Source organism: Cebus imitator, unplaced genomic scaffold (genome assembly GCF_001604975.1).
Source record: "Cebus imitator isolate Cc_AM_T3 unplaced genomic scaffold, Cebus_imitator-1.0 Scaffold181, whole genome shotgun sequence".
NCBI classification, from domain to species: domain Eukaryota; kingdom Metazoa; phylum Chordata; class Mammalia; order Primates; family Cebidae; genus Cebus; species Cebus imitator.
In genome coordinates, this window is record NW_016107496.1 from 3,480,920 (window position 1) to 3,501,465 (window position 20,546).

At 39.9% G+C, this 20,546-nt stretch overlaps 1 protein-coding gene across 1 annotated transcript in view; it reads left to right on the forward strand.

The window, feature by feature from the left end:
- The window catches only part of LOC119473740 (sodium channel protein type 8 subunit alpha-like), a 106,690-nt gene that overhangs the window by 45,747 nt on the left and 40,397 nt on the right, over positions 1–20,546 (forward strand). Inside the window, exon 2 of the mRNA XM_037744662.1 lies at positions 19,893–20,222. Coding sequence (XP_037600590.1) covers positions 19,947–20,222 — 276 coding nt within the window. The 5' untranslated portion in view covers positions 19,893–19,946. The remainder of the gene's footprint in view (positions 1–19,892; positions 20,223–20,546) is intronic.

The following is a 20,546-nucleotide window of genomic DNA, read 5'->3' on the forward strand; positions in this document are numbered from 1 at the left end:
GAAATTTGGACTTCATAAACCACCCTGCTTTTGTTTTAAGGTACTGTAAAAACAAAACACAATAGTCATAAAATCAACAGAAACACACACACACACACACACACACACACACTCTCTCTCTCTCTCTCTCTCTCTCTCTCTCTCTCTCTCTCTCTCTCAAATTAAATTCCAAGAGACTTAAAGAACAATGCAGATCTTTATTGGAGAACTACTGTTGAAAAGAAGATGCGTTGGACATGGTACTACTAGACTTCTTAAAAAGTACTTTTTTCCCACATTGTATAATAGCTGTCCTATCTCCTTTTTCTCTTTCTCCTGCACCATGCTGTGCAGCATCAGTCACACTCCTAGATTATTCCTTCCTGGCCTTTTTATCATTGCTGTCATTATCATTATTTGGAGAGTTTTCCACTTTCTTTTCCTACCTATTGTTCTTTTCAGCATAAGGAAAATAGCTAATTGAAACAAGAAAGGAATTCTTTCTTAGAAAATGGACAGGGGGCCACTTAATATTTTGTGCCTGTGTCACTGGCTGTTCTATACAAGGCAACCTCGTTAACCCCAAACACCTTTTCTGTGAAGCTAGATCTAGCAATATTTGCTCCTTTAAATTTCAAATAAGGATGAGATGAGGTAAAGAATAAGGAGATGCTGTGTAAATGTGAAAACACTATACAAATATGAGGTTGCATTAATTTGTAGCCTCAGCAACTGTTTGCAGTTTGTCACTCTGTCAGCTCAATCTCCTAAGATCCTAACAAGTCTGAAATCTTGTTCAGGAAAGTTCCACTCTGTTTTTAATCATGGCTGGCCACACTGGATTATTGTTGCAATTCATAGCTAGGCCACTGTGTATTTTTATATTTATAATGATATATCACTTTATAAAAGCTTTTGACAAGCATTCTCTCTGATGCTCACAGTACCCTGTGAGATGATTTTGTCACCCCCATGGTTGAAGCTGTACCTCACGCCTCCCCATTGTTCTTTGCTTTTTGTTTGTTTGTTTTTGAGACAGAGACTTGCTACCAGGCTAGAGTGCAGCGGCTCAGTCTCAGCTCACTGCAACCTCTGCCTCACTGCAACCTCGGGTTCAGGCGATTCTCCTGCCTCAGCTTCCAGAGTAGCTGGGACTACAGGTGTGCGCCACCACGCCCAGCTAATTTTTGTATTTTTAGTAGAGATGGGGTTTCACTATGTTGGCCAGGATGGGCTTGAGTTCTTGACCTTGTGATCCACCTGCCTCGGCCCCCCAAAGTGCTGTGATTACAGGCGTGAGCTATCATGCCTGGCCTCTTTTTGCCACATCTGCTTGCAGTCACTTTATTTGAGTACCACTAGAGCTGCTTAAGTAACCCATCTTCTCTTTCCCTGTAAAACTTCATAGAAGTGTGAGTGATACTTCTGAATTTGATCAGTAGGATATCCTCCAGTAACCATTTTAGTGGGTCTGCCCTTCTGTCCGTTAGCAATTGATTCAGCAAATGAATAGCAAAAATCACACAAGCCTGATGTGGCCTTTGTGATGCCTGTATCCAGACCTCTGAGCCACACTGAAGGCTGGGTGGCCTCACAGCTTTTGATCTGGAGTTTGATACTGCTTTAATGCCCTATTGTTTAACTCAGTTTCACAGTCATCTTTTTTGGTCAGTGAAGCAACCTGAGTGTCCCCTGAGTAGCAAAACTTCATGCAAGCTGTCAGTTCTCTTGTTGTCATTAAAAGTCTTCCTCTTGTTTCCGGAGTTTCTTTGGAGTAGGAAAGTACTTGATCTTAGTCATTGTCGAATATGTCATGGTACAGGGAAAGCATGTGGGCTTTGGAGAGAAGCTGCTCCCAGTGTGACCCTGGGAATTCCTGTATTTTCTTTGAGTCTTACTTTCTTTCCTCACTTGTAAAATGAAGGTGTCAATGTCTGCCTAATTAGGTTGTTATGAAGATTAAATGTAATGTTTATAGAGTGCCTGTATATATTATTATAACGTTCAGAGGTATTACACCAGTTTTGCAGACAGGCCCATAACCACGTTCACATATTTTTTTTTACTTCTGGATATTTTGGCATATCTATTTCAAGCTAACTTTATGAGTAATTAACTTCATATCTATTGTTGAAAGAGTTGCCATTGAATTCTGGAATTGAAAGAGAGCCAGTTGTTTTCTTGTATAATAGTTTAGAGCCATCCTCATACTCTGCAGGGTTTCCTGAGAGAAATGAGGTAGACTTGAGGCTCATTCCTGCTTCAACTAGAGCAGAAATATTTTTTTTCTGTATTATATACTGACATTTCATGTAAGATATGATTTGAAAAAGACATCCACTGATTGAAAACAAAAAAGCTTCAAAATTTTAATAAAGCTTTCTTTCTATCCAACACAGAAATCTACTTTCCAACATGACAGACAGACAGTGACTTAGGAGAGTGTATCCTGATGCCAGGTTAAAATTCTAAGCTTTCCAATGCCTGAAACGTAGAAGACACTCAAGAAGTCCTCACTGAATGGATAAATTCTTGGTCATTGTTGTGTTAAGGGTCAGCTGAATAATGCTGGACCTTTGTTCTAGCCTCTGTGTGAGCATTTTCATTCCTTTATTCAACACATAATTATTTGATGATAGATTTTGAGTCAGGACGTTATTCCTTCTGATTTAAACCTCTATATATTTTGAATCTTGATAATCCTCTCAGAGAAATCAACTTTGCTTAGTCTGTCAGAGTCCAGGAGAGCTCATTAGTGAAGTGTTATGAGCTCATAGGGCTGAAAGGAATGTTAGAAGGGATGCAGGGAAGGGAAAGAGTGCTGCAACAAGAAGTAGCATAGTGAAGTGGTTAAGGACACAGACCTTGGAGCCAAACAGCTTGGATTTGAGTCCCACTGTGGGACCGAGAGCAAGTTACTTAATTAACCTCTCTATGCCTCAGTGTTCTCATCAGTGATATGGGATATGAACAATAGTTACCTCAGAGGGTTGTTGGAAGCATCAAAAGAGTTTATATATAAAACTGTTAGAACTGTGCCTAGCAGGTACGTAGTGCTCCATATTAACAATGATTATTGGAAGTATTATTATCATTAAGACCTACTTCATATGTATCAGCTCATTTAACCCTCATGTGAGGAAATGGTGGTCCCCAGGAACGCATTCAGGAATACTACATTAGTCTACAGGATGCCACTCATGGATTTTAACCAAGGAAGTTAATTGATCAGAAATATGTTTTTTAAAAGTCACTCTTGGAACAGGCAGACTGAAAGGGAATGAAACTGGAGGCAGTGAGACCAGTTAGACGATTGCTATGGTAACTATACAAGAAGTAGGGAGGCTTTTTCTGGAAAGGGTTAGATGGTAAATATTTCAGGCGTTGCCGGCCACACAGTCTTTTGCAACTACTCAGCTCTGCTGTTGTACCACAGAAGCAGCCACAGACAATACTTAAATGAATATGGCTGCCTTCTAGTAAAACTTGACTTACAGAGTTTCAGTATGGGGTGACAAGATTTGGAGATGGATGGTGCTGATGATTGTGCAACAATGTGAATGTCTTCCATTCCATGGAATTGTATGCTTAAAAATGGCTAAAATGATAAATTATATGTTATGTATATTTTATCACAAAAAAACTTTGTGGGAAGAAATGAAACACTTTTCAGTTATAGAATAATGGGCAGGAAAAATTGTTTGCATCGTAACTTAAATCAAGGAAACTGGTGAAGAAAATGAGAATAGGTGTGGAAGCAACAACTAGAGACTACAAAGTGTTTTCTGTTTGAGATATAAAGGGAAAGGCTCCTGTGCCTTGTGGAAGAAATAAAAGAAACATGGAAAGCAGGTTAAATTTGAAGAAAATATAGGTGATGGGGGATGAGGGTGTAAAATAGAGGACAGCTTTGATTTGTAGTGTCTTCAGGGCCAGGGAGATGGAAGCAGATAGTAGCTTGGTACCTGTGTGGATGTATATACAAGGTGGAAACCTGTCTTCATTTTGGACTGATGGACCTTGCTCAGAGATGCTTTGGGATACATTTGTAATCACTATAATCATTGGATTGACTTCACTTAAATAGGATCCATTCTTGCCTAAGAATCCTTAGTGTTTTTAGATGAAAATATCTAAGTACGAGCCAGGCTTGGTGGTACATATCTATAGTCCCAGCTACTTGGGAGGCTGAGGCAGGAGGATTGCTTGAGCCCAGGAGTTTAAGTCCAGCCTGGGCAAGACAGCAAGACCCCATCTCTGAATTAAAGGAAAAAAAAAATCCAAGTACCCAAAGTGTAAGTGCTTCCCAAGTATCTTCTGATAGTTACTTACGGATAATCATATATTTATATCCACACTAGGCCTCTGTCAAAGTACTCTATAAACAGATCCTTCAAAGAGTTTCTGTGGGAAGACGAACATGTAAGTCAACCAAGAGTGGCTATCTCAAAAGGATTAGAAAGAGACCAGTTCTTGAGAATCAGAGGCAAATAGCTCAGCTTTGGCTAAATTTGGTGGGTGTGAGACTTAGAAAGGACAGACTTCAGAAGCGGCCTCACTAGGTAGAAATCCAGGGAGATGGATGAATGCACCGGCAGTTTCTAGTTAGCATGGATGCAGACATTCACCAGGCTGATGAGATCCCTGAGACCTGGTAGGAGGGAGAGCAGATCTTGATGTTATCTAGAGAGGCTGAAGACTATAATTTTTCATGTTTAAAATGATTAAAACTAAGCTTTGACAAAATTGTTTTTATTTCAATTTCTAGAACTGTTATAGATTTTCCAAAGTGAGATCTGTGACAAAGTAGAAAATTGGCAGCCTAGCATCTAGTTGTCATTGGAGAAAGGAGGAGCCCAGGGAGTGGGGACAGTGTAAACCATCCATCTGGCTGCATTTTTCTCTTCTCCTATGATAAGAGCCACCCACCTTCCTCCCAGTGCAGAGCTGCTCCTCTGGCTAATTCCAAATGAGCTATATATCAACATGCAAAGAGCTGTCTCGCAGTCCTCAGAGTCTAGCTATAGTTCTGTACCAAGCTTCTTATCTTCTTTTTCTTCTTGTTATTAAATCTTTCCCTTGAGGAGCAAAAATGGCATGAGGTATGCTGCTGCTGCAAACTGGTCTCTGGGGAGGTGAAGGGTGAGGGGGCGCTGACCCATGGGAGGCCATATGCATGTGCAAGATTGGCTGATGTTCTTTATCACAGGAAGAATTTTTTCCATGACCTTTAGGTGCCTTTACATTCATCTCAAAAACAAAACACTGAACTCAGAACTTGGAAAAGATAGTGTTTCACTATGTTGCCCGAAAGCTGAATAGCAGTGGCTATTCACAGATGTGACCATGACACACTGAGGTCTCAAACTCCTGGCCTCAAGAAACCCTCCTGCCTCAGCCCCCTGAGTAGCTGGGACTATAGGTGTGCCACCACTCAGGTGTGTAAATGTGTCTCTATGTGGTCTCCTAGAGTGGGTAGTCCTGCTTCTTTTATCAAGCCACTTCCCCTATTCTTGAAATATGGATGTATTAGTCCATTTTTACACTGCTGATAAAGACATTCCCGAGACTGGAAAGAAAAAGAGGTTTAATTGGACTTAAGTTCCACATGGCTAGGGAGGCCTCACAATCATGGTGGGAGGCAAAAGCCACTTCTTACATGGCAGCAGCAAGAGAAAATGGAAAGATGCCAAAGTGGAAACCCTTGATAAAACCGTCAGATCTTGGGAGACTTATTTACCACCACAAGAACAGCATGGGGAAAACTGCCCCCATGATTCAAATGGTCTCCTACTGGGTCCCTCCCACGACACATGGGAATTATGGGAGTACAGTTTCAGATGAAATTTGGGTGAAGACACAGCCAAACCTTATCGTTCTATCCCTGGCCCCTCCAAATCTCATGTCCTCACATTTCAAAACCAATCATGCCTTCCCAACTGTCTCCCAAAGTCTTAACTTATTTCAATATTAACCCAAAAGTCCACAGTCCAAAGTCTCATCTGAGACGAGGCAAGTCCCTTGTGCTTATGAGCCTGTGAAATCAAAAGCAAACTAGTTACTTCCTAGATACAGTGGGGGTTACAGGTATTGGGTAAATAAAGCTATTCTAAACGGGAGAAATTGGCCAAAACAAAGGGGTTATAGGGGCCCATACAAGTCTGAAATCCAGAAGGGCAATCAAATTTTAAAGCTCCAAAATGATCTCCTTTGACTCCAGGTCTCATGTCCAGGTCACACTGATGCGAGGTAGGTTCCCATGGTCTTGGGCAGCTCTGCCCTTGTGGCTTTGCAGGGTATAGCCTCCTTCCCAGCTGCTTTCACAGTCTGGCATTGTATGTCTACATCTTTTCCAGGCAAACAATGAAAGCTGTCGGTGGATCTACCTTTCTGGGGTCTCACAGCTCCACTAGGTAGTGCCCCAGTAGGGACTCTGTATGAGGGCTCCAACACCACAGTTCCCCTCCTCACTGCCCTAGCAGAGGTTCTTCATAAGCATCCTGCCCCTGCAGCAAACTTCTGCCTGAGTATTCAGGCATTTCCATACATCTTATGAAATCTAGGAAGATGTTCCCAAACCCCAATTCTTGACTTCTGTGCACTAGCAGGCTCAGTACCACATGGAATATGCCAAGGCTTCAGGCTTGCACCCTCTGAAACTATGCCCTGAGCTCTATGTTGGCCCCTTTCAGCCATAGCTGGAGTGGCTGGGACACAGGGCACCAAGTCCCTAGACTGCACACAGCATGGGGACCCTCGGCCCGACACACAAAACCATTTTCTCCTAGACCTCCATGCCTGTGGCAGGAGGGGCTGCCATGAAGACCTCTGACATGACCTGGAGACATTTTCCCCATAGTCTGGGGGGTTTACATTCATTCCTCATTCCTTATGCAAATTTTACAGCCAGCTTGAATTTCTTCTCAGAAAATAGGTTTCTTTTTTCTATCACATTGTCAGGCTGCAAATTTTCCAAACTTTTATGCGTGGCTTCCCTTATAAAACTGAATGCTGTTAACAGCATCCAGGTCACATCTTGAATGCTTTGCTGCTTAGAAATTTCTTCTGCCAGATAGCCCAAATCATCTCTCTCAAATTCAAAGTTCCACAAATCTCTAGGGCAGGAGTAAAATGCCACCAGTCTCTTTGCTAAAACATAACAAGAGTCACCTTTGCTCCAGTTCCCAACAAGTTTCTCTTCTCCATCTGAGACCATCTCAGCCTGGATCTTATAGTCCATATTGCTATCAGGCTTCTGGTCAAAGCCATTTAACAAGTTTCTAGGAAGTTCCAAACTTTCCCACATTTTCCTGTCTTCTTCTGAGTCCTCCAGTCTGCTCCAACCTCTGCCTGTTACCCAGTTCCAAAGTTGCTTCCACATTTTCGGGTATCTTCAGCAATGCCCCACTTTACTGGTACCAATTTACTGTATTAATCTGTTTTCATGCCGCTGATAAAGACATACCAGGACTGGGAAGACAAAGAGGTTTAATTAGACTTACAGTTCCACGTGTCTTGGGAGGTCTCAGAATTTTAGCGGGAAGTAAAAGGCACTTTTTTTTTTTTTTTTTTTTTTGAGACAGAGTCTTGCACTGTCATCTGGGCTGGATTGCAGTGGTGTGATCTCAGCCCACTGCAACCTCTGCCTCCTGGGATCAAGCAATTCTCCTGCTTCAGCCTCCTGAGTAGCTGGGATTACAGGTGCCTGCCACTATGGCTGGCTAATTTTTTGTATTTTAAGTAGAGACAGGGTTTCACTGTGTTAGCCAGGCTGGTCTGGAACTCCTGACCTCGTGATCCACCCACCTCAGCCTCTCAAAGTGCTGGGATTACAGGCATGAGCCACCACGCCTGGCAGGCACTTCTTACATGGTGGCAGCAAGATAAAATGAAAAGATGCAAAAGCGGAAACCCCTGACAAAACCTTGAGATCTTGGGAGACTTATTCACTACCACGAGAACAGTATGGGGGAAACTGCCCCCATGATTCAAATTGTCTCCCACCTGGGCCCTCCCACAACACATGGGAATTATGGGAGTACAATTTAAGATGAGATTTGGGTGGGGACACACCCAAACCATATCAGTGGATATCTCTTTTCTACATATTACCTCTATGATTTGGAAGAGGCCACTTTTCTTTTTGCTCCACCTCCCAGATTCAACACAGAGAGCTCCTAGGATTGCAGTTATCCTGTCAACTTCTCCAGGGAAGAAAGAAGCAGCTGACATGGGTCTTCTGCTACTATTTAATTATAAAGAAACAATTTTTTAAGCTGAACCTGATGTTTCACTTGAAACAGGTGCTTAGGTGGTGGTGTTTGTGAATTCTTGACTTTTGTTCCAAGCAAGAAGACTAAATAAGTAGCAAGTGTGGATAAGAAAAAAATCATTCCCCTAGCTTCAGAAGCACATATCCTGCTGCCTATATGATGCCTCCATTTGGAGGTACCAAAGCACCTCAGCAGCATGTTCAAAAGTGGTCATCATCTTAACCTGAGAGCTCTGCATCACAACTTATTCCTTGTCTAAGTGAATTTCACTACTTCTCATCCCTTTGCCCATGATTTGGCATCTTCCTTGATTTTTCTTCTGTCTTACCTTTCTCTAGTCAGTTAATGAAACTGTTCAGTACATCATCCCTGCTGCTGCTACCTGGCTTAGGCTATCATCTCTCAGTGGAATTGCTACAATAGTCTTCTTCCTGGTCTTCCTCACTCTGATCTTATTCTTCCCTCATCTCATTCTCTACACTATAGCCACAAGAACCTTCCTAAAATGTAACTTTGATCAAATCATTTTCTACTTTAAAGCCTTCAATATCTCCTCATTGCCTTCAGAATAAAAGCAAAACTCCTTCCCGTGAGAGCAGAGCTTTGCATTCCTGATGTGGTGCTTGCTTACCTGTTAGCTGATTTTCTGAAATCCACTTACACTGAGCTGCTTGCAGAACCCAAGTAACTTAATCTCTCATGTCTGTAGTCTCTTGAATATGCTGTTTTTTCTTTCTGAAAAACTCTACCCATTTTCTTCCCATAACCCATCCTACCAGCCTGTCCTTAGGCTTTAGCGAAGATGTTACTTTCTCCAGGAAGCTTCCCTTGATCTCTCCAAACTTGGTTAGATGTCTTACTTCTATATTCTGTAAAAGCCTGTTTTACTTTATTGGAAGATTTAGCATACTGTACTTTGTCTGTTTACTTGTCTGCTACCTCAGAAGACTATAAGGTCCTGAAAGGCAGGAGTAATCTATTGTTCGTCAGAGTATCATTTCTGGCATATGGTTGGGGGCATAGTAAATTTTTTTCTCTCTTTAAAAAAAATTGTAGTAAAAAATCCATAACATTTACCATCTTAACCATTCTTAAATATATAAACTTTTTCATCATCCCATCATCCCGAAACTCTGTACCAACTAATAGTAACTTCTCATTCCCGTACAACCCTGAATACCATGATTCTGCTTTCTATTTTTATGCATTTTACTATTTTTGGTACCTCATATAAGTGGAATAATACAATATTTGCCCTTTTGTATCTTGTTTATTTCATCTAGCATTTTTTCAAGATTCCTCCATGTTGTAGCATGTGTCAGAATTTCTTGCCTTTTTAAGGCTACGTAATATTTCGTTGTATGTATATATCACATTTTATTTATTCATTCATCCATTTGTTCATTCATAGACATTAGGGTTGTTTCCGCCTTTTGGCAGTTGTCAATAATGCTGCTAAGAACATGTGTGTACAAATATCTGTTTGAGTTCCTGCTTTCAGTTCTTTTGGAATTGCTGGATCTTATGGCAATCCTATGCTTAATTTTTTGAGGAACTGCCGTAATGTTTTCAATAGCAGCTGCACCATTTTCCTTTACCACTACCAATGCACTGGAGTCCCAATTTCTCGACATCCTTACCAATACTCTCTCTCTCTCTCTCTCTCTGTTTCTCTCTCTAACTCTCTCTCTCTCTGTGCGTGTGTGTGTGTGTGTGTGTGTGTGTGTGTGTAGGTAAGAAATTTTGTTTGTGTTTTAATATTAGCCATCCTAATGGGTTTGAAGTGGTATCTAATTGTCATTTTGATTCACATTTACCTAATGATTAGTGATGCTGAACATCTTTTCATGTGCTTATTGGTCATTTTTATGTCTTTTTTGGAGAAGCGTCTATTCAAGTCTTTTGTCTATTTTTAATTGGGTTTTGTTACTGAGTTTTAGAAGGTCTTTATATATTCTGGGTATTAATTCTATCACATATGTGATTTGCAAATATTTTCTCTCATCCTTTGAGTTGTCCTTTCACTCTCTTGATGGTATCCTTTGAGCAACAAAGTCTTTTTCATTTTGACAAACTCTCATTTATCTATTTTTTCTTTCATTGCCTGTGCTTTTGGTGTCATATCTAAGAAATCGTTGACAGATCCAATGTTATGAAGCTTTTCCTCTATGTTTTCTTCTAAGAGCTTTATAGTTTTAGCTCTTGCATTTAGATCTTTGATCCATTTTGAGTTAATTTTTGTGTATGGTATAAGGTAAGGATCCAACTTCATTCTTTTGCAAGTGGATATCCAGTTTTGCCAGCACCGTTTGTTAAAAAAATTGTTTTCCCCATTGAATGGTCTTGGTACCCTTGTCGAAAATCAGCTGACCATATATGTGAGGGTTTATTTCTGGGCTCTTTATTCCGTTAGTCTAAATGTCTGTCTTTATGCCAGTACCACATTGTTTTGATTACAATAGACTTGCCATAAGTTTTGATATCAAGAAATGTGAGTTTTCCAACTTTGTTTTTTCTCAAGTCTGAGACAAGGTCTTTTTTATTTTCCCCTTAAATCTTTTGTAGAAATGGGGTCTCTCCATGTTGACCAGGCTGGTCTTGAACTCCTGGCCTCAAGCAATCCTCCCACTTTGGCCTCCCAAAGTGCTGAGATTACAAGCGTGAGCCACTGCACTCAGCCTAAGACAAGATCTTAATGCTACTTGCTACTTCTTATTTAATCTTCCTCCTAACATATTTTTTTGTGTACCCCAGCATAAAGTGTTTGCTTTGTTTATTTATGTATTTATTGAGACAGAGTCTCACTCTGTCACCCAGACTGGAGTGCAGTGGCATGATCTTGGCTCACTGCAACCTCTACCTCTTGGGTTCAAGTGATTCTGGTGCTTCAGTCACCCAAGTAGTTGGGATTACAGGCATGTGCACCATGCCCGGCTAATTTTTTGTATTTTTAGTACAGATGAGTTTTCACATGCTGGCCAGGCTGGTTTCAAACTCCTGGCCTCAAGTGATCTGCCTGGCTGAGCCTCCCAAAGTACTGGGATTACAGCACTTTGTAAGGCACGAGCTGCCGTATGCAGCCCTAGAGTGTTTGCTTTAACAGCTCCTCCTGTATGACTTCTCATCCTTTCATTCCTGTTAAAACCGCATTTCAATACTGGTTTTCTTTTCCTCTTTCACTCCATATCCCTTAATTTGGATTCTTCTTTGTGTGTGTCCAGGCCACAATTAGCATTTTACGGTCTTTTTTTTCCTCTTTTTTTAGAGACAGGTTCTTGTTGTGTCACCCAGGCTGTAGTGCAGTGGTATGATCATGGCTCACTATAGCCTCTAACTCCTGGGCTCAAGTGATCCTCCCATCTCAGCCTCCCCAGCATCTGGGAACATCAGGAAGACTCAGCTAAATTTTTTAAATTTTTGTAGAGATGATGTCTTGCTATGTTGTCCAGGCTGGCATCAAGCTTCTGACCTCAAGTGACCTTCCCATCTAAGCCTCCCAAAGCACTAGGATTACAGGGATGAGTCACTGTGGCTAGTCGAATTTTAAGATCTTGATCCTCCTGGACAACCGGAAGAAGGGAGCCCTACCCATTTGTTGTCCCTATCTTTGAGCCTAGTTCAATCTCTTTTAGAACTGCCGGAGCCAAAAGTTGCTTTTGTTGTTCCTTTATCATCTGGGCTGGCTGTGTCATCTTTAGCATTGCAGGAAGATGCACAATGAGATAGTAGTGGTATGATGGACAAGGTCATTGACTTAGAGATTTTGTGTTTTAGTGAAAAGAGCATTATATTGGAAGCCAAGAAACCTGGGTCCTAGCTTTGCATCTGTCACTAATCGGCAGACAATTGAACCTCTCTTACATAATTTATGGATGAGGCAAATTGAACGAGGTGGTTTCTGAGTTCCTTCTAAATCTAACCTAACAAGTTTGTTACTATGCAAGATGACTTCCTTAGAAACAGAAGGCATTTAAGCTTGTTTTAATGGATAAATAGAACTTAGGTAAGAAAGAAAAATGTCAGGAGATTTAAAATAAGGAAATGAAAATATTTTTAGGAGTCAGTGAAAGTAATAGTGATCAGACATTTTATTAAGTGATGCTGGGTTAATTGTATAACCACAGGAAAAAAATGAACCTGTCCTCTACCTCACACCATATATAAAAATCAGTTCATATGGTTTGCAAACTAAATGAGAAAGGTAAAATAATAAAGATTCTGAAACAAAGGAGAATACCTACATGACCTTAGAATAGGCAAAGATTTCTTAGAACTAAAAAGTACTAATATGAAGGAAAAGACTTGATAATTTCAATAAAATTAAGAACTACAGTTTATCAGATTTGGTTCTTAATTAATCACCATTAAGACAGAAGAAATATTGGAAATATTATATCTGACAAATAACTTGAGTGGAGACTATACAAAGAACTCTCACAAACTAGTTAGAAAAATGCAGTTAACCCAATAGGAAAAAGTGGGCAAAGACTTAAATTAGCACTTCACAAAGGAGGATGTCTGAATCGCCAATCAGCCTATGAGAAAATGCAAATTTAGACAAGAATGAGTGAACACACACATGAGAAAATGCAGCAATATCATTAGGGAAGTGCAAATCAAAACCACAGTAAGGTACTACTTTATACCCATTAGGATGGCAGCAATTAAGAAAGAAAAGGGAAAATAACAAGTGTTGGCAAGGATATGGAGAAATTGTAACCTTTTTATATTGCTGTTGGGAGTACAAAATGGTTCAGCCACAAAATGCAGAATGGTTCAGGAAAACAGTTTGACAGTTCCTCAAAAAAGTTAAATGTATAATTACCAATTCCAATTCTAGGTATAGACTCAAAAGAATTGAAAGCAGGTACTAAAACAAGTACATGCGTGTGCAGTGTTCATAATAGTTGAAAGGTAGAAAGAACTCAATGTCCATCAACAGATGAATGAGTAAACACATTGTGGTATATACATTTTTGGGATACATATTTTGGGTGTTTATTTTTTTTTGCTTTTTTTGTTATTTTTAATTGGCATATAATATATGATACAGTGTGATACTTTCATACATGTATACAATGTGTAATGATCAAATTAGGGTAATTGGCATATCCATCTCAAATATTTATCATTTCTTTGTATTGGGAACCATTCAAAATCTACTTTTCTAGCAATTTTAAAATATACAATAAGTTGTTGTTAATTATAGTCACCTGTAGTACTGTAGAACACTAGAACTTATTCCTTCTAGCTAGCTATACCTTTTGTATCCATTAACCAACCTTTGACTATCCCTCCCTCTCTGCTATCCTTCCCTGATTCTAGTAACAATAGTGACAACTATTACTATTACTCTAGTACAATAGTAACAACTAATTCTATGAGATCAACGTTTTATGCTTCCATATATGAGTGAGAATGCTGTATTTCTCTTTTCATGCCTGGCTTATTACATTTAATGTAATGTCCTCCAAGCTCATGCATGCCATGAGTGACAGAATTTTGTTCATTTTTAATGGCTAAATAGTATTCCATTGTGTATATATACCACATTTTTGTTATCCATTCCTCTGTTGATGGACACTTAGGTTGATTCCATATCTTAGTTATTATGAATAGTGCTGCAATAAACATAGGAGTGTGGATATCTCTTTAACATACTGATTTTCTTTCCTTTAGATATATACTCAGTAATGGGATTGTTGGATCATATGGCAGTTCTATTTTTTTTTTTTTTTGAGGCACCTCCGTAATGCTTTCCATAATGGCTATACTAATCCACATTCCCAGCAACAGTTTATAAGAGTTCCCCTTTCTCTGTTCCCCTTTCTCAGCATTCGTTGTATTTTGTGTTTTTGATAATAGCTATTTTAACTAGGATGAGATGATAGCTCATTGTGGTTTTGTTTTGCATTTCCCTGATGATAAGTGATGAGCATTTTTACATATATTTTTTAGCCATTTGTATGTCTTATTTTGAGAGTTGCCTATTCAGTTCATTTGCCTGTGTTTTAATTGAATGATTTAGTCTTTTGCTGTTGTTTGAGTTTCTATATTTAACATCCAGAATATATGAAGGAGGAATACTTTGTAAATAGTTTCTCACATTCTACTGGTTGTCTTTTCACTCTACTCATTGTTTCCTTTGCTGTGCAGAAGCTTCTTAGTTTGATATAATCCCATTTGTCTATTTTCACTTGTGTTTCCTGTGTTTTTGAGGTCTTCTCCATAAAATCTTTGCCCTGACCAATGTCTGAAGTGTTTCTCCTATGTTTTCTTCTAGTAGTTTCATAAGTTTCAGGTCTTATATGTAAGTCTTTAATTCATTTAGAGTTGATTTTTGTCTGTGGTGAGAGATAGGGTTCCAGTTTCATTCTACTGCATATGGTTATTCAGTTTTCCCAGCATCATTTATTGAAGAAACTATCCCTTCCCCAATGAATGTTCTTGGTGCCTTTGTCAAAATTCTGTTGGCTATTACTATGTGAATTTACTTCTGTATTCTCTATTCTTTTCCATTGGCCTATATGTCTTTTTATGCCAATACCATACTGTTTTGGATACTATATCTTTGTAGTATATTTTGAAGTCCAATAATGTGATAACTCCAGCTTTGTTCCTTTTGCTCAGGATTACTTTGGCTTTTCAAGATCTTTTGTAGTTCTGTACGAATTTTAGGATTGTTTTTTCTATTTCTGTGAAGAATTTCATTGGTACTTTGATAAAAATTGCATTGAACCTATAGATGGCTTCTGGTAGTATGGTTATTTTCACAATATTAATTCTTCCAGTTCATGAACATGGGATGTCTTTCCATTTTTTGGTGTCATCTTTGATTTTTCATCGGTGTTTTATAGTTTTCCTGGGGAGATCTCTCACCTTCCTGGTTAAATTTATTCCTAGGTCTTATTTTATTTTATCTGGTGGCTATTATAATTGGGATTGCTTTCTTGATCTTTTTCTGCTAGTTTGTTGTAGATGTATAGAAATGCTATTGATTTTTGTATGTTGATTTTGTACCCTGCATGAAATACCATAGAAGAGGATGAAGTACTGATACATGCCACATTATAGATGAGCCTTGAGAACATTATGCTAAGTGAAAGAAGTCAGACACAAAAGCTCACATATTGTGTGAGTCCATTTATATGAAATGTCTAGAATAGATAAATCAATAGAGACAGAATGCAGACTGATAGTTACTAGGAGCTGGTGGTGAAGGGTGGAGGTTGAAGGTTGGGAATGGAGAGAAACTGTGTATGTTTTTGAACTAGATAACAGTGGTAGTGTGAATGTACTAATTGCCACTGAATTGTTCACCTTAAAATGGTTAATTTTTTGTTATGTAAATTTCACCCCAATAAATTAATTTTTTAAAAAATAAGAGATGCTACTGTACCCACCAGTGTGGGTAACATTCAGAAGACTGTCATTCCAAGTGTTGATGAGGATTTGGAACAACTGGAACCCTCTTACATTGCAATCTTCCATTGTAGGAATGTCACTAAAGCTAAGTATCTGCCATTCTCTGACCCAGCATTCCACTCCTAGCTATATGCCAAAAAGGATTAAGTGTATGGATACCCCAAAAGACATGTACAAGAATGCTCTTAGCAGCCTTTATTCATAATAACTTAAAACTGTAAACAACTTAAATGCCCATGAAGGTAGAATGGATAAATTGTACTACATTCATGCATGGAATACCATGCAGAATGAACCACTGCTACACATATAAGAAGATGAATTTCATAGAAATAGTGTTGGGTGAAAGAAGCGAGAACCCAAAGAGTGTGTTTATATTCTACTTATATGAGGTTCAATTAGAAGCAAAACTAATATATGGTGATATATGTCAGAATAGCTTTTGCTGGAGGTGGTTATTGATGGCTCATGAGAGCTGCCTGGGATGCTGGAAATAAATTTTTTTTTTTTTTTTTTTTTTGAGACGGAGTTTCACTCATGTTACCCAGGCTGGAGTGCAATGGCGCAATCTCGGCTCACCGCAACCTCCGCCTCCTGGGTTCAGGCAATTCTCCTGCCTCAGCCTCCTGAGTAGCTGGGATTACAGGCACGTGCCACCATGCCCAGCTAATTTTTTGTATTTTTGGTAGAGACGGGGTTTCACCATGTTGACCAGGATGGTCTCGATCTCTTGACCTCGTGATCCACCCACCTCGGCCTCCCGAAGTGCTGGGGTTACAGGCTTGAGCCACCGCGCCCGGCCTGGAAATAAATTTTTTACATCTTGCTTTCAGTGGTGGTTACACAGGCATATATATATGTACAAAATAAGCTATGCTCTTAAGGTTTGTGTACTTTATTGTATTATACCTTCAAAAAATTTAAAACTCAAAATACAATTACCAGTGCAGGTGTTCTTGCAGGGAAGCCGTAGAAGAGAATGTTTGTGACATAAGGTTGTAGAATGCCTTGAGTGGCAGTGAAATGGCAGAAATTTGGACTCTGTCCTATAACTCTGGTAAGTTTGAGGGAGGGAAATGATGTAATGAAAGCAGATTTTTAGGAAAATGGATCCTTGGAAATATGCCTTGTGGACTAAGTGAGGAGACTATTGCAGTAGGACCTGAATGAGGGCAATATTATTGAAAATGGAAGCTCTGAAGGAAGAGCAATTGGAAAGGCTGATGACTGGTTGGGTATGGATAGCAAAAAGGGACTGCGCAGAGATGACTGAGGTTCCATGCTGGATGGCTGGTCCAGAAATAAGAAAGTCAGGAAGAGAAATCAGTGTTGGAGTAAGAAGAGTAGTTTTTAAACGCTTTAGTTTTGAAGTCATAGCAGGGCCCCTTGAGACAACTGTGGGACTCAGGAGAACAATCAGGGCCAGGGAAAGAAATCTGAAAATTACCAGTGTACAAATTATTTTGAGTAAATGAGATCCCTAAAAGAAAGAATATAACAGAGAAATTTCAGAAGGCCAGCCTTAGAGAAGGAAGAGGTGATGAGGAAGAGGAGACTGCAGCTGTAGTTCAACCAGGATAACATGGTGTCACTTAGGCCGAACAAAGAGAGTGGGTGTGGAGATGTAAAGGGAGAAGATAAAGGAAAAGGTATGATTGAAAATGGGATGAAGAGCAGGGATAATTGAGAGGATGGTCTTGGAGAAGACAGGAAGAAACAGAATCCGGAAGCAAAGACAGAGAACTTTGCCCTGGGCTACTGTGGAGAACCCAGGTGCCTGCAATTAGATCACAAGAATTTGTCAGCATCTTCAGTGACTTACTCTTGCAGTGTTCTTTGTCCTCTGCGTAGGAACAGAGAGTGACCTAGGCTTGAGAATGAGTGTGGATGTAGGAGCCAAGGAGTCCCATGTATTTGGTCTCTTTATGGGTTTCAGGCATAATCCTATTCACTGTGAAAGGGATACAAAAGAAGTTTAAGACGTATGGGAATTTATTCTGAAAGGCACAATTCAGCAATGATTAAGTGCCAAAACAAGTTTATTTAGAGTGTTTTGCATCTTTTTCTGGCTGTGTAACTTTGGACAAGCTACATTAATTTTCTGTCACTCTGTTTCTTTATCTGTTAAGTGGTGATAATAATATCTGCCTCATATGCTGTTCTGGAAATTGAACGAGTTAATGTAAGCAAGGTGCTTGGAATAATGCTTGAAACATAGTGTGTGATAAATGTTAGCTAAGGTCATGGTGGAGTTCTGTAGGAGTGCAGAAGGGGAAGTAATTAGTCAAGGCTGAGTTGGTGGGAAGACTCTGTGGAGGAGTAGGGATTTATTGGGGGGCAATCCAAGGATGGGTAGGAGAAAAATGAAGGAAAAGGAATTTTAGGTTGGGGAAAGCATTGTAAATAAACTCTTAGATCAGTAAAGCCATTTCTATGTGATTTACTGACTAAATTAAGCCATTCCTTTTGGGGAGTAGTGGGAGATAGGAAAGGAGGATAGATAACTGATGATTATTATAATAAAAGAAGTTCTGAGATAGGGCACGAGAGCTTTTTGGTCATGATTTTTATACTGGCCGTGTGACTCAGGACAAGTTGTCTGATCTCTTAGGACCCCAACTTTCCTCATCTGAAACGAAATGGACTCAATTTGTAAAATCGCTTGCAGCTCTGAAATCCTTACATAATTCCTACATAGAAATGATTTCTCTGACCCCACTGTCTGTAGGATGGTGGTGTCTTTTGCACAGTGTGAAGCCAACTGGTTATGTGTGGGGCAGACTTGTGGTTCTGGCCTCTTTAGTCCCCTGCTATGAGTGAGTGAGTGGACCAACCCTCACATAGACACTACACACTGTCTTGTAACACTTAGCAGTCATGACTGCTCCAGAGATCTGGGATCTAAGCAGGTGGATTTGTGGAAAGAGCTCTTGTGTATCTCATTCCCCAATTATTTAGAGTTAACTCTACTACTGTTCTCTTGAGGAGCCTCAAGGTTTAGTTGCCATGAAGTGGACCTTGAGGACTAAGTAGGAGGGGAAAGAACAATCTTTAGCTTGAAAAAAAAAAAAAAAATCCTGGATTGTACTTACGGTGCTAAAGAGAAAAAAGCAGTACCATGAGCAACCAATGAACTGCCAGCAAAGCCCTAAGCTTTTCACAGTATAATTTACCTGCTCAGATCATTTTGTGCCTGAAACTGAATACTGCTGCTTTCAAAACCAGGGATTGATTCCTCCATTTTACTGTGTGTGTTTAAATAATCCAGGACTCTTATAAACATAAATGGAAATGGGCTTTTCAAATACCATGCTTAGAAATCATTGCTTCTCATAAGACATTACTTCAGCTTTCTTTTTAGAAGGGAATTTTTGTTTGTGACTCTTTTCATGCGTCTCTGTCCTTCCTGGTTTGAGCCCCTCTCAGGAGTCGCACGCAGGCCCTTCTGCTGCTGCTCAGCCTGCAATGCTGCAGTGCTGTTGCATCAGAGGAAGTTCTCTAGGATTCCACTCCCATTTGCTTTTTCTAGTTGGTAAGCAGGCGGCACTTGGAGCAGTATCTGCCCTCTGAGCTTGATTGTTAAAGAAGATACTTTTGGACTTTTATGCTGAATGGATTTTACACAACTTGATGATTGAAAAATAACTTGGAATGGAAGAACTAAAGCAGATGGAAGCTATTTTATCTATATTTTGTGTCTCCAAAGTTTGAAGGGTTTATTTTGTTTTCAGAAACTGAAATTTGAGAATGACAGTTTATCCTCATATTGCCCTTGAAAGGAAGAGTTTCTCTTTGGGGAGTGGAGCTTTAGGAAAGGAAGGTAACTTGGACTATAAGGACTCCACAGCTATCATATGCCCCTGGGTAACGTTACATATGCCTTATTTGTTCAGAACAGAAGTTCCCTAAGGGAATAGAATATATCTTTTTTGTTGTATGTGGTTCCTAATAGTGAGTTGCATCTAAGTAAATATAATAAATACTAGCAATTCAGGAGACTCCTGATCTTTGATCTCCCATGACAGATCAGTCCATGCCACAGATTTCCTGAAAAGAAAAATAAAAAAATAAGAAAAATAAAAAAAATAATGCCATGGAAGAAACTATGCATTTTTTGCAAAGGTTGTGAATTAAGGTTGAGAGTGAGATGGTTTAGTCTGGCCTCTTTTTAGAGCAGTGATTGATTAATGCTGTCTGTGTTGCTGTTTCTTCCAGAGCTGACCTGTCCTGGACGCAGCATAACTAACGAAGCTGCTGCAGGATGAGAAGATGGCAGCGCGGCTGCTCGCACCACCAGGCCCTGATAGTTTCAAGCCTTTCACCCCTGAGTCGCTGGCAAACATTGAAAGGCGCATTGCTGAGAGCAAGCTCAAGAAACCACCAAAGGCCGATGGCAGTCATCGGGAGGACGATGAGGACAGCAAGCCCAAGCCAAACAGTGACCTGGAAGCAGGGAAGAGTTTGCCTTTCATCTACGGGGACATCCCCCAAGGCCTGGTTGCAGTTCCCCTGGAGGACTTTGACCCATACTATTTGACGCAGAAAGTGAGTTGCAGGAGGAGGAGGAGCAGCTGCAGATACCGTTTCTAACTGGCTTAGGGAGATGGGGGAGAAAAACTGTCTCTTTGCCGAAGTTTGGATAAGTAGTTAACCTTTTGTTTCAGTTCTGGCTTATGGGGATTATTTTTCATTTTAATTGCTATGAAGGGTCATTTATGGTCTCGACACTTGTCAACTCTATTAATAAGACTTCTGGTTTTGGCTCCAGGCCAGATCAGAAAAAAGGGACATAAAGGAAATGGGACCACTTAATAGAGTCTTCAAAAGATGGGATAGTAAAAAACAGTACAGCCTCCCTCTCTCAAACAC